General features: G+C 54.7%; 6 protein-coding genes across 6 annotated transcripts; 3 read left to right on the top strand and 3 right to left on the bottom strand.

Moving 5' to 3' along the window:
* Positions 1 to 117: 117 nt before the first annotated feature.
* Positions 118 to 4,658, bottom strand: J4E85_003703 (uncharacterized protein; the record flags this gene model as incomplete). The annotated part of the gene is made up of 5 exons (XM_051467969.1): positions 118 to 708; positions 759 to 1,241; positions 1,290 to 1,534; positions 2,840 to 3,120; positions 3,175 to 4,658. The coding sequence occupies 5 exons, from the start codon at positions 4,656 to 4,658 to the stop codon at positions 118 to 120; spliced, it is 3,084 nt and encodes a 1,027-aa protein (XP_051327561.1).
* Positions 4,659 to 5,064: 406 nt separating this feature from the next.
* Positions 5,065 to 5,930, bottom strand: J4E85_003704 (uncharacterized protein; the record flags this gene model as incomplete). Its single annotated transcript, XM_051467970.1, has 4 exons — positions 5,065 to 5,493; positions 5,548 to 5,708; positions 5,756 to 5,864; positions 5,919 to 5,930. 4 exons carry the CDS (start codon positions 5,928 to 5,930, stop codon positions 5,065 to 5,067), a joined length of 711 nt encoding a protein of 236 aa, XP_051327562.1.
* A 390-nt stretch (positions 5,931 to 6,320) lies between these two features.
* Positions 6,321 to 6,905, top strand: CYT21 (Ribosomal protein S16, mitochondrial; the record flags this gene model as incomplete). Its single annotated transcript, XM_051467971.1, has 2 exons — positions 6,321 to 6,397; positions 6,551 to 6,905. 2 exons carry the CDS (start codon positions 6,321 to 6,323, stop codon positions 6,903 to 6,905), a joined length of 432 nt encoding a protein of 143 aa, XP_051327563.1.
* Positions 6,906 to 7,555: 650 nt separating this feature from the next.
* On the bottom strand, positions 7,556 to 9,204 carry J4E85_003706 (uncharacterized protein; the record flags this gene model as incomplete). The annotated part of the gene is made up of 4 exons (XM_051467972.1): positions 7,556 to 8,540; positions 8,589 to 8,943; positions 8,993 to 9,072; positions 9,122 to 9,204. 4 exons carry the CDS (start codon positions 9,202 to 9,204, stop codon positions 7,556 to 7,558), a joined length of 1,503 nt encoding a protein of 500 aa, XP_051327564.1.
* Positions 9,205 to 9,499: 295 nt separating this feature from the next.
* On the top strand, positions 9,500 to 10,214 carry J4E85_003707 (uncharacterized protein; the record flags this gene model as incomplete). Its single annotated transcript, XM_051467973.1, has 2 exons — positions 9,500 to 9,701; positions 9,748 to 10,214. The coding sequence occupies 2 exons, from the start codon at positions 9,500 to 9,502 to the stop codon at positions 10,212 to 10,214; spliced, it is 669 nt and encodes a 222-aa protein (XP_051327565.1).
* A 1,900-nt stretch (positions 10,215 to 12,114) lies between these two features.
* SHO1 (Transmembrane osmosensor) lies at positions 12,115 to 13,171 on the top strand (the record flags this gene model as incomplete). The annotated part of the gene is made up of 4 exons (XM_051467974.1): positions 12,115 to 12,210; positions 12,267 to 12,422; positions 12,474 to 12,596; positions 12,647 to 13,171. 4 exons carry the CDS (start codon positions 12,115 to 12,117, stop codon positions 13,169 to 13,171), a joined length of 900 nt encoding a protein of 299 aa, XP_051327566.1.
* Between the last annotated feature and the right edge of the window lie 480 nt (positions 13,172 to 13,651).

Consider the following 13,651-nt stretch of genomic DNA (forward strand, 5'->3'; position numbering starts at 1 on the left):
CAGTTGTCATCCCATCATACTTGCATTCCAGCATGCATCCAAACAATGGGGGGTATTAACCAAAAAAGCACCACCACCATCGTCGTCATCTTCCATGCCTCCTCCATCTCTTCCTCATTACATCAATATCCAGACCGATCCACCGACGAACAAAGCGAATATGAGGATAGTGAGGATCGCCGCGCCCGCTTTATCCCCAGTGGTAATTTCGGATTGGAACTTGGGTAATCGGTCGGCGTCGTTTCCAGAGCCTAAGCCGGGGTTACCCTCGGAAGTACCACCGGTATCGCGTGAGTACGGCGGTGGCACCCTCTGCGCATTCAACACACTGATGACGTTGAGAGCTGTCATCTGCGGTCCGACGCCTTTGATGTTGTCCCAGCCCTGCTTCCACCAACTCATACCGCACTGGTGGTTGCCGCCGCCGTGGTCAGACGGACCCTCGCATGTTTGCGCAGCAGCTACAGCGGACTTTTGCAGCTTGGGCATGATCTGGGGCGTGAATTCGGGGGCCATTTGCATGGTAATGCCGAGCCAGCGGGCGAGGTACGCTTTGAAGGATTCTTGGTCCGCGTCGCAGACTATGTTTGCTTCACAGATTTCGACCATGACGCCGCCTTTGTCTTCGGGGAAGAAGATGGCAACTTTGTTGATGAATTTGGTGAGTTCGTTGCGCCATTTGTCAGCGCCGTTGGTGTAATTGTACATCTGCGACTTGGTTAGTCGTTGGGTTGTAAGTAAAGTAGTGCATAACTTACGTATGCTGCTCCTGCAATCATGATTCCGTAGTTGTAGGTCCAGGGCGTTTGGTCAGCGTCGCTGCATGGCGGGTTCGTGCTGATACTGGTTCCGTCGTAGACTTGACCGTCGCCGGGCAGAATGGGACTATTCGCCATCCAGTCAAAGGCCTTCTCCGCCCACTTCGCATATGTGTCGTTCTTTGTGTACATGGCCAATCGCGCGCCGAGATGGAACAGTCCTCCGTTGGATGCGGTGTTTTTATACGTCCACCCATTAAGCCACGGATAGATCTGCCAGCGCATGCCACCGCCGCAAGTGCCATCGGACACCTCCTTCTGGTAGCGGCCGACGAACTGGTTGAAGACGGACTGCGTCATGGCGAGCCAACCGGGCTGGTCTGAGGGAGGATCTTTGAGTTTGTATTCGGCGGCGGCGATCATGGAGAAGGCCCAGAAAACTTGATCATCGTTTCCTTCGTTCTTGGACTGGTTGGAGGGCATCTAGAAGGCTTAGCGACAGACCTTGCGATAGCGCATTGAGATACATACCAGGTCTTGATGCTCACCAAATTGGTGTATCAGTCCCTCGCGGACCATCTCATTGTACTGATCGTCGCCGGTGTAGTGCCAGTAGTCGAGGAGGGTACCAAACATGGCGCCCGCCTGCCACCAGTAGTAGGGTTCGTAGAGGATACCCGGGTAACCACCGAGTACATGGATGCCCTTATCGTCGATAGTCGCATATTGCGCAACGAGCTGTTTGGCGACCTGGGAGGAGACATCGTTGATAGAGGCTGTAAGGTGAGGTTAGCAGACTGTATAAGCGCACGGTATGTATGCGACGGCGACGGGTATCCTACTCTCTGAATTGGGGTCGAGCACGATGGCCTGGGTGAAGGGTCGCACAACATCTGTCGACAGCAAAGAGAGCGCCGCTAGCGCTCGCGCAGGGCTGAACAACCTCATCTCGACATGTGCTTTGCGCCTAAAACAATGCTAACGAATGGCTACCCCGCAAGTGCGTGAGACCAAGTGGGGAGGAAGCGAGATCGAGCAAGATCAAGCAAACAAGCAGCGTGGTGAGGTTGACCGGGGAGTAGGAGGCAGGTACCGGAGAAGGTTGTGGCAGCGGAGGAACGGCGACAGAAAAGCGAGTGTGAGTGCAGGTGGTAGTGGTAAACAGGCGTCCAGCGTTTGATGACGGACGTGACAAAGAGAGGCGGGAGCGATCGTCGAGGCAATAGCGGGCAGCGGAATGGCGGCACTGAGAAGGTAACTTTGATGGATTAACACGGGCCTGTGCCCCCATAGGCTACCCTGGCAATCCCATGGTCGTATTCGCCGCCTGCATCTAATCATCATGCAGCTGGCGTTCCCTCTAAGCCGAGGGAAGGCAGGTCAAGTTGTAATTCACAGCGCAAGCGCCGGTGCGAACGGCGCCACACCACCACCACTAACTGAATACAAACAGTATGCAGACAGTGAATGCATTCCCACAGTCTGCGTGTATCTTGCGCAACGCAGCCGCAAGACCCGGTATCCGCGTTGAAACCTCTGGACTCAATTCCGCATGCCTGCGCCCCACCTGCAGGGAATGTTTGTGGCGCAGGCGCCTGACTTTGCGCTGTTTGGCCTGACTTCACCGTTTGTTTTCCTCGTTCCGTTTCGTTTCTCACGTGGGTGAACACTCAATCTCCCGCACCGCATCTGTGGCTGAGTGAACCCGATCTCCAAAGCTACGACGTCAACGTCTGTCTCACACAAGCGTTTTCCAAGCAAGCTTACAGGCGTGCTTGAGGGCCGAACCCGCCTGCCCAGCTGTCTTGACGGCTCTCTGCCAAGACCTCTGCCAAGCCGCTGTCCCGTGCAATGTGTGGGGATGTCCGGAAATTGCGGTCATGGACCCTATTCTTAGTACACAGGAAGTTAGGCCAGGCCCTAAGGCAAGCAAGGCAAGCAAGCAAGCAAGAAAAAAATGGAACACCAAAGATTCTTGGTTAAAGTCGCGAATATCATGCTTTTAAGCAAGCAACAGGGAGACGCGCGTATCGCACGCGTCTCTTACGAAGCCTTGTCTTGCGTTTACATCCTAAACACACCCCAAGTGCTCTCCTTCTCCACGCCCTTGTTCTGTCCACCGCACGCCATCTGCAGGCCCATGCCAAGCACCCTCCGTGTATGTTCCGGCGGTATGATACCATCGTCCCATAGCCTTGCCGACCCAAAGGTGGCCTCACTCTCGTGCTCGATCCGTGCCTTTAGCGCGGGATCCACTTTCTTGCCCACGGCTTCCATGACGGACGAGAGCTGCTCTGCGCCCATGACCGACGTCTTTGCGTTGGGCCAGGTGAACATAAGGCGTGGGGAGTACGCGCGGCCGCTGTGCTTGTGTTAGCAATGTTGTGTCGAGGAGTGGGACTGGAAGGAGACTTACCACATGCCGTAGTTTCCAGCGCCAGCACTAGATCCGACGACGACTGTGAACTTGGGTACGTCAACGCAGCTTACTGCTGTTACGAGCTTTGCGCCGTTCTTTGCGATACCGCCTTTCTCGGCGTCCTGGCCGACCATGAACCCTGAAATGTTTTGGAGGAAGATGAGGGGAATGTGTCGCTTGCCACACAGCTGGACAAAGTGCGCGCCCTTGAGCGAGCTCTCGCTGAAGAGAATGCCGTTGTTGGCTACGATACCCACGGGGTGGCCGTATATCTTTGCGAAACCAGTCACCAGAGTTGAACCGTACAATGGCTTGAACTCGTCGAAAGAAGATCCATCGACGATGCGTGCAATGATTTCGTGAATGGGGATTTGACGGCGCAGATTGGTACCCACGATGCCTGAGAGCTCCTGGGGATCGTAGAGAGGCTCCTGGAAAGTAGGTTGCGAAGTAACAGTCTGGTTGCGGTGCCAGTTCAAGTTGCCAACGCTCCTCCGCGCAAGGACAAGTGCATGCGCGTCGTCGACTGCGAGATAGTCTGTAACACCAGAGACCTCACTGTGAAGCTTGCCTCCACCTAAGTCTTCTGCGGATACCACCTCGCCAGTCGCTGCCTTGACGAGCGGTGGGCCAGCGAGAAAAATGTGACCCTGATTCTCCACGATGATGTTCTCGTCGCTCATGCTAGGCACATAAGCACCACCTGCCGTACATGGTCCCATGACAACGCTGATCTGCGGGATGCCCATGCCCGACATGCGCGCTTGGTTGTAGAAGATGCGGCCAAAGTGGTTGACATCTGGGAACACATCTGCTTGGTTGGGCAGGTTCGCACCTCCAGAGTCGACGAGGTAGATGCAGGGTAACCGGTTCTCTTGAGCGATGGTCTGGGCTCGCAGATGCTTCTTCACTGTGACGGGGTAGTATGTGCCTCCCTTGACTGTAGCGTCATTGGCGACAACCATGCATTGCACACCGTTAACTGTGCCGATACCAGTGACGATACCGCCTGCAGGCACATCATCCTCTCCGTACATATTGTAACCTGCCATCTGGCCCAGTTCGAGGAATGGCGTGCCCGGGTCAATGAGAGCAGATATTCTGTCTCTAACCAGCATCTTGCCTCGCTGTATGTGCTTGTCCCGAGCTTTCTGGGGTCCACCTTGCGCGATCTTCGTGTGCAGGTTGACGAGGTTCTCGGTTGCCTCGTCCATTTGGCGCTTGTTCTCTTTGAAGTCCGCATTGCTTGTGTCGACGTTCGTGGGGATCACAGACACGGCTTCGGCATGGTGAGAATGCGTAAAAGTAGCAGTATTGCGAACTGTTTGTGGAGTGACCCGCGATTGGGTGTGCGATGTTGGCGTAGGACGCGAAGTGGACGAGAGGAGGCAGCGTTGTGTTTGCGATCGGACAACTACTGAGGGTCGTACCGAGTGCTTGAGCAAGGTCAAAGCCTCTCTTGAGGGCGCTCTTGGAACCATTTTAGTTGGAAAGATAAGCGCTTGGGTGGTCTCAGCAGTCCAGACAGCCCTCTGTGTGTATGTGGGGGGAAGTTGCTTTGCGCGTATTCACGACGCGAGATTGAGGGTGTAGTGGTATGCGAAACGTATCGGTGAGTTACAGCTCGATTATACCGCTAAAAGAAAGCAGACAAAAGAGAAGCAAGAAGTTTCCGGCCTTCCGCTTCGAAGGAAATTGAGCTCGTTGTTTGCCGAAGCGCAGTTGAAGCTGGGGTTCGGATGACATCTCAAGACCGCTGTTAGCCGTACCGCGGCTCTGCGGGGAAACCACTAGTGTCGCATCGAGCAGGTACCAAAACACTTGACCATGCATCGTGATGCGCGAAAAAACATCGTACTGTAGCATTTAAGCTATTCTGCAAGATGTTTACAGCTTCTCACCCTCAACCGGCACCTCAACCACCTGATCCAAGCCCTCATACTTTGGAATATCAAGATTAAACTTATCCGCCATCTCCGGGCTCAAGAACCTGCCACCAAGGAAATGCCTCCCAGTAAACTTCTTGACCAGCGGCTTAGGTGCAGTCAAACTAATGAGAGCTGGTGGCATGAAGCCCTTGCCAGGCCCAGAATCTTGAGGTCCGTTCTCGATATCCCATGATGAAGGTGCATCGACGGCGAGAACAGGGACAGAAGTAGATGCTAGAGCTTCGATGACTTTGGGGAACGGCTCGCGCACTTCGCCGGAGAAACTGAAGCCGAAGATTGCGTCGACGATGTGGTCGGTTTGCTTGAGTGCGGACGTGAAGTCTTCTGTGAATGGCACTTTGAGGTCTTCGAGTTGTTTCTTGAGGCGCTGTGGAGGCCGAGGGTCAGATAGATTCTCCCCGGTACTTGGCGGAGTATATACCTGATAAAGCTCATTCTTGCTCTGCTTTGGGTAGTAGATTGTAGGTTGGTAGCCGTAGTGGAACAGATGACGGGCTGCGACTAGTCCGTCGCCGCCGTTGTTGCCGGGACCACATGCTATGAGGATGCGCTTGCCTTTGCTGAGGGGTTGTAATTTGAAGACTGAATCGTCAGCTTGACGGAGTGGATTCGATGGAGTACCAACGTACCTGCTTGGGAAACAGAAAGACCTGCGAGCTCCATCAACTGATCGATGGAAAACGCGCCCGATGACATGAGCTCTTGGTCAAGCGCGGCTGCACTTTTGGCGGAGAGAGTCTGAATTGAGGTTAGTAGACATCATCAAGTCCAAGATCTTGGAAGTTTACTTACTCGAAGAGCCATCGTGAGATATTCAGTTCACATATGGTGCGTAATGTTGAAGCGGAGAGAGTGGTTGTCACAAGATATATTCGTGAACGACATGGTGTTGCCATTACATCACTGCTCGAGGACGATGAGGTGAGCGCAACAGCGATTGCACACCACCACAACATAGTCAACTTCAGCTTCTACCTAGCTAGACTTCATGAACTGGGAGCAATCGTGCCTCTGCAAAGATTACTTAATCATACACACCTCAGCCACCAACCCAAAGTACACCAACCTCGCACGTGCCCACGCATCTCGGCAGATCCTCGGAGCAAAAAGATATACCCAAACCACCAACCAACCGCCCGCTCCACTCGCGCAGTCGTCGCAACAGCCCAAACCTCCCCAACACAACACCCCACAATGGTCTTAAGAATCCGACTCGCCCGCTTCGGCAAGAAGCACTCCCCCTTCTACAACATCGTCGTCGCACACGCCCGGTACGTCTCCCAATTCCATCCAACAATCCCATCTCGGGAGTCCGCAAACACTGCTTCCACTGTATACTTGCATGCCTACTCCGCCGCCCATCTTTCAAGACGATCGCTCAGATCCATTTGTTAAAACTCCCTAACTAACACGTCCATTTCCAGAACAGCACGCAACTCCCGCCCCCTAGAAGTCCTCGGCACCTACGACCCAAAGCCCCAACCCCCCCGACCCGGCGACACCCACGGCCGCCCCTGGAAAGACATCAAACTGGACCTATCGCGCGCGCGGTACTGGGTCGGTGTAGGGGCTCAGCCCTCAGATACCGCGTGGCGGTTGCTGTCCATGGTGGGGATTCTGGAGCCGCAGTATAGGGTGGGTAAGATTGCGGGGATGGTGGTTAAGAGTGGGAGTGCGAGTAAGAGTTTGATTAATGGGGTAGGGGAGGCAGGAGGGAAGCCGGGGGTTGTGGTGGAGAATTTGGAGGGCGGGACCAAGGAGACGGCGGCTGCTACTTAGGTGGCTGAGTGTGGATGCGAGGTCTCGTGCAACGTGCGTAGAGCGAAGGGAGGGGAAGATCGAACCCTAGGTGGTTGGACACATCAGCGTTCGAGCACAACGTTGCGAGAGCAATTGGCTGGGTTGCGGTACGAGGCTTCAGCCCAGACGATTTTCAAGATGATCTAAGAAGGAATGAAAGATGCGCAACCCAACAATCTGAGATTGGCTCTGAACAAGGAACGTATGCACAAGAAGCTCAGCGCACGAAGACATAGCGTGGAAGAGACTATTATGAGGGAAGGTATTTCTAGTCTTCTATCCTAGCTCACGAGGGCTACAACTGAAATGTACAACTTGTAACAATACAACAAACTTCTACATGCAAACTCCATTTCTCAAGCAACGCTCTAGATCATCAACACAAGAAGACGACATTGTGAAACTACGTTTTGGAAAAGAGCGGTACGATTACTATTTCGCTCCAAACTACCACAAGGCTACACATATACCTGCACAACCCGTAAGAATACAACAAAACCGTCGACACTATCATCGACTTGACTCCAGCACCCAACCCATTCATCCAGTCTAATAGATGCGCCCCCAAGCAAACAACTCCCGCTAAATGCAACAACCATCTCCCCAAACCCAACAAGATCGAAACATCCTCAATGCGCCGCGACCAAAAAGGTATTCGTAATGAGACAAACGACCATAACAACAACACCGTAAATGCTCAAAGCAAGCGCCAAATTACGCAGTAGGCCCCTTCTGAAATCACGATTAAGATGTCCCTCGCTCGTGACATACCCCTCCGCCTCTCCACTCTGATACTCATCTTCGTCGTCTTCATCCTTAACAAGACGCTGGTGGTGTGAAGATTCCGGGTCAGAGATCTTGTAATAAAACAACCCCGGTAGAATGAAGGAAATCGTCGTAGAACCCGTGCTACCAACATAAGCCAGTACTTTCTCCAGACTAGAAACGGTCATGGCGGTGATGAAGGAGAGGATGATGAGGACGGTGGAAATGACTGCGAATTTCAAGTCGCTCATCTCGTTGCTCTTGGGAGCGCCGGGTTTGGGTGTGTTGTTCATGAGTGTGTTTCGTGAGGGGCTGCTTTCGCTTTGTTTGCGGCCGCCGGGGCGCCACTTTAGACATGCGTCGATGCTGGCGCGGCAGGGGTGGATTTGGAGGGGGTAGGAGAACATGACGAGGATGACGATGGCGAGGCGGCCGATGGTGCTGGCGGCGGCGGTGGGGTACATGGAGACGATGTTGCCGTGGATGTTGTCGCCGTAGGATAGGTAGCCTGTGATGCCGGTGAGGATGTACAGTCCGCATGCGCCTCCGATGGAAGCGAAGATGACGGTGGTGGTCTGGAAGTGAGAGTTGTCGGCTATCTCGTTCAGGATCGAGAACATGTTCTGGTGGCACGTGTAGGCGAAGACGATGACGGGGAAGGCAGCGAGTGCGGAGACTGGGCCCGCCCATTCGAAGACACGGACGTTGCCGCGATCGGCTATCGTGTCGCCTTTGAGGAAGTGGGCTACGACGAGTATGACGAGGTAGGCGATGGAGAAGAGGGCGATTACGCTGGTGTACTTGAGCGAGTCGAGACGGCGCAGGAAGGACAGCGGAATGACGATGAGCCTGGATTGGTTAGTACACACCACTCCGAACTTCATAACCAGCACCTACATGAATGCCGTGATCCAGAACTGCCTGTCGACCAGAAAGGTGATGTCTCCAGCGCCCGGCGCAAATCCTCGAACCACACCCGGCATCAGATCTCCAATGATGATAAGATAGCTGACGGCCACGCCAAAGCACTTGACGGCGATGGCAGCGTCGAAGATGATGGACAGGTTCGGATATGTCATCTGAGACAGTGTCGCAAAGGATACATGTCCGCGGTCAATGTAGCGCGCGCATCGCGTCTGGAGGTAGAGGCCAAAGCCTGCGGTCGTGCCAGCCCATGCGATAACGAAGATGCCGAGGAAGATGCCCATTTTGGAGAGCGCGGAGGGCATGGCGAGGAGGCCGGCACCGAGAACTGTAGACGGTCAGCATGGTCTTGTGTGGGGTAGCTGGCATGGGCATACTGGTGTTGGCCAGGTTAATGACACTGGATATCCATGTTGCCTGGCCCTTGAATCCGACGTCTTGTTTTCCTCTGCCTCTCCTACTTGGGTCAGCTTTCGTCCGATAAGAGATATACGAGGCTATCGTACCGTCGCCCTCTCAGCGACCCGGTGCTCGAAGTCATGGGGTCTGCGTCTGTTGGCTCGGGGCCGATGGCGGAGTAGGAAGCCATGCTCTGGGGTGCGAAATGCGCGGTTCGTGTTATTGCGCGTTCATCCGTTGCGGGTTGGCGGCGGTGCTATCTATATTGCGATGACGAGCACAGGCAAGCGAATGTAATGACAGAGCTATGGGAGCTCGAGCTGATAGTGAAAAGCGAGGGTTGGAGTGCTCCGCTGACGTCTGGTCTCGAGGCCCCATAACCCGGGGGCTTATCAGCGGCCGCTAAAATTAACATCCGCTCCGCTCGAGGTACGCGCCCGCGTTTGCACGCCTGGGCGAACATAAACATCGAATCCAGCACAACCATGGACGAATACGAGGAGGCGGTTCTGTTCACATTTTCACTGCTGGAATCGCGGTTGGATCGCCTGGAGTATATCCTCGGCGGCCCGCAGGACAACACCAAGGACAAGCAAAAGACCATCCCGGATCGCATACACAGGATCGAGCAGTCACTGCAGCAGCTCGCGGGCAAGACTGCGCTACTCGATGAGGCCAACAACTTACGTACGCAGCCCGTATCTCCTCTACTTTCCAAGGCTAACGTCACCAGTGAGCAAGCACAAAGATGTCCTCAAGACACAACACGACGACAACGATGACGGTCCCCCACTCGACAACGCCCAGAAAGCTGTGTTGGTGACGGAACGCGCAACAAGCTTCGCGACAACTGCGTCACAGCTTCAAGCTCTCGAAGACCAGCAGATACCCACCACCGATGGCTTCACCAAGCTAGCCGTGTTGCGACCGCGCATTGCTGAAGCAGAAGAACGCCAACTACAACAAGCACTCAAGATATCCGAGCTGCGGAAAAGGAACGGCTTGCTGAATCAGCGGTACCAGCAGGTCATGCTCCTCGGCGCAGGAAGATGCTGGGTCGACTACGACGAGAGGCTGAGGAAGGCCCTGAGAGCGCTTGTGCGGGAGGAGTATAGGAGAAGGCCTGCTGAGGAGGAAAAAGGCGTGGCACGCGAAGAAGAAGAGGGCGATGAGAGTGAATCTGAGGAGGATGAGCTGTGAGAACTGTCAGCATCACGCAACAGTTCACCGAACCAAGAATGCCACGCTCGGTGCCATCAGTCTCCGCGCAGAAGCACCAATCGCCTGCTGAGACACCGTACGTCCATTACTATTTTCTCAACCACGTTGTGTTGACGGTACGTGGACTTTATGCGTTGCGCAAATACCGACGTCAGACGGTTTCAAGGCGTGGCTGACAGATGCCAGGTGCTTCACGTGTACCTTGGGCGCGCTCGTCACAGCCACAGCCGGTACCCGCGACCGTCATTCTAGTTTTGCACATCTGATAGAGGCTCAGCAGTCTGGGCGGGGCATGTGGACCAGATCAGCAGCGAGCATGTGGACCGGTGTCACCATCGTTGCAGCGATCCAGAGTCGCGCATGTTACAAAAGCGACGCGTTGCCTCGGATCAAGCAAGCATCCGAAAGTGACATATTGCAAAACAAACTTCCCGATCATGACGACGGCCATGGGGAAATTGATGCGTGGTACAGTAACGTACGTCAATTGACCTTTGCACCCTTACCGGAAACACTTTGCCATGACACAGGTAGCAGTCGCAGATAGTTCAAACACGAAAAGAGTTTGTAAGCGCCAGCTTTTTCTTGCTGAATGATGTAAAGTGAGGTCAAGTGAGGGTCTCAGCAACTTTGTAGGGCTGCGGAGGGTTCGGTGCCGTAGCACGGCGTTTCAGGACCGTCTCGTGTCAGCTTGGTGACCTGGCCCAGGGCCCCGAAGCGTAATGGCGCCGACAATGGTCCGGACGTCAATTTCCTGGCTCGCCTGGGAACTACTGCGCCTAGACACACCTCTCAGCCGCAAATGGACGCGGCGCACGTGTCGGCTACCATGGGTAATCAAGACAGGCCATGGGGAAACGTGGATGGCATGCCTTGAGGGCGACGCAGGGTGCACATGAGATTAGCCAGACTTGTGCAGTGGAATTGCAGCTGTCAGACCAGTTGTGTATGACAGCAGCGGTGTAGATTGTCGATTTAATCAAAGTACCACATTTCGGACGGGGATGTCCTGTGTGTGGGAGGGTTCTCGGGGTGTTCTTGAGTGACGAGTCGAGGATGCATGATGAGGCGTCGCCATGTATTGGGATCCCTTTGAGCGACGTACCTAGGTGGTACTAGCTGCGCCACGTCTTGGCTTGGCGTATTGAAGAGTGGATGGTGAATGAGTGAATGGCCGTGAACAGCTTGACATTGTCGAAACATTGTCGAGCAACAGGTGGATGAGATACCCCCATAACGCTGTTAACATCAAAACAACGTAGACTTGTCTGTGTACGGCGGCTCGACGGCCACCAAAGGCACTAATGCACTAAACGCGCGTGCAGCTGTCCAGGCCTTTGGCTGACGGGCGCGGTGCCATTTTAATCTCTGCACAAGTGGGACCCGCAGCGCTGCAATCCCCGAACAACCCTTAGCCATTCCAGCCGGCGCGGCCAATCGAGAACTACTGGGAACCCAAGGTGAAACCGTCGCATCTCTCGCTCTGCTCCCGCCCTCGCCCGTAATCCTCCCCCGACACCCACCGCCTGCTGCCATAATCCAACTTCACGCAGCCGCCAGAGTCGCAGAAGCCTTGCGCGCCCACCAACACTGCTGGTCACTGGACGCCCGCCTCCCGCTGCTTGCGCCCTGTGCACCGTTCGCTGCCCTGCACAACTCCACCAACGCGCCGATATACTGGCCCAACCGCCCACGCCCACGAACATCACTCACTCTCTTTGACTCTCGACATTCACCCATAATACCGCATCGGGCACCCACGCTCTTTCCTGCTCTTCCTGCGCCCGCGACAGCATAGCTTAATCGCCCCTTTCCCCGCCGCTTCCACCAACACATGCCCGCTTACGGCTCGCTGGGCGGCTCTCCTTCACTACGCAAAATGGAAAACGGAGGCTACGGCCAGAGGTCCCAGGGCTTCAGCATGAGCCGCATCATCGGGGATCCCTTTGCGCTGGCCACGATATCGATTGGCATTGTGAGTAGTCCGGAGTACGCGGCAGTCGCGGGCGTGGTCGCTAACGTTGTATACAGCTCGCCTGGGTCATCGCCTTTGTCAGCTCCATAATATCAGCCATCCACGGCGGCTTCCCCAACTTCGCCTGGTGGACGCTCGTCTTCATGTTCTTCTGCATTGCGGGCGTCACCGTCACAGTCGCCTCGGATGCCGAGAGGACGTACCATGTCGCAGTGAGTAGCCGCCACGGCATACCATGCGAACGCACTTGCTAATTCCAGCAGATCGTGGGCTTCCTTGCCGCCGGCCTGGTCTTCACCACCTCATCCGTCAACTCGCTCGTCTACTCACCCGTCGCTCCCTTTGAAGCCGCGGCAGCCGGCTACATCCTCCTCTCCATGATCGCCGTAAGTCATGCCAGCACACGCCCACCACCAATTCCAACTAACAAGCCCAGATCGTTTGGATCTTCTACTACGGCTCGCAACCACAAGCCAGCCACCGCGCCTTCGTCGACTCCTACGCCCTGCACAAGGAGCACCCCGGCTCGCGCTCCTCCCGCCCCATCTCCAACGGTTACACCAACCGGCCCGAAACCCAAACCGCCAACATCCCGCCGCAAATGTACACCTCCGCCCAACTAAACGGTTTCGAAACCTCGTCGCCCGTCTCCGGCTACCCCGGCGGTCCCGTCGGCGCAAACGGCCGCAACAGCTCAGCCCCCCAATTCGGCGGCATGAATAACAACGTCTCGACTCCCACAAACGACGACGCAAACAACCAGCAAGAAGCTTCCATAGAGTACCCGTACCGCGCCAAGGCCATTTACAGCTACGAAGCCAACCCAGATGACGCGAATGAGATTAGCTTCCAAAAACACGACATCCTCGAAGTCTCGGACGTGAGCGGACGGTGGTGGCAGGCTAAGAAACCAAACGGCGAGACGGGTATCGCGCCCAGCAACTATCTCATCTTATTATAAGAGAAGAGAGGGCATGGAAGAGACTGGTTCTCTCAACACCCTTCTTTACGACCCTGCCACGAATGTTTCCTTGCCTTGTCAACTTTCCAACTACTCTACACTTCGATGTCCACAGCTACATCTTCCGAAGTGTGTCCGCTTCGACAGCCAACGCGGAGCTGGAAAGGGGAGAATTTATGTGGGTGTTTTCTAGGGCTGATTGGATATTTGACACCGTGCAACACAGAAAGTTGCGCACACGGGTGTTATAACTGTGGCTACCATACCTTTCTGCACGATACCCAAAGTTTCCCGTTTTTTGTCTTTTGTTTCTCAGTTCGCTTCTACATCAATCAGAGTAATTCTAAATCTTTTGTTCGTTTTACTCTTTTGAAGCCATTGTGCTGTTTTACCTTCACACTTACAACTTACCCTTCTTTCCTAGCCTTCTTGTTATGTATTTTATGTATCTCTGTTTTTGCGTTGAGTTCATCGGCTTCC

The sequence above is a fragment of the Alternaria conjuncta genome (genome assembly GCF_024043145.1).
Source record: "Alternaria conjuncta strain BMP 0040 chromosome Unknown scaffold_5, whole genome shotgun sequence".
Lineage (NCBI taxonomy): Eukaryota > Fungi > Ascomycota > Dothideomycetes > Pleosporales > Pleosporaceae > Alternaria > Alternaria conjuncta.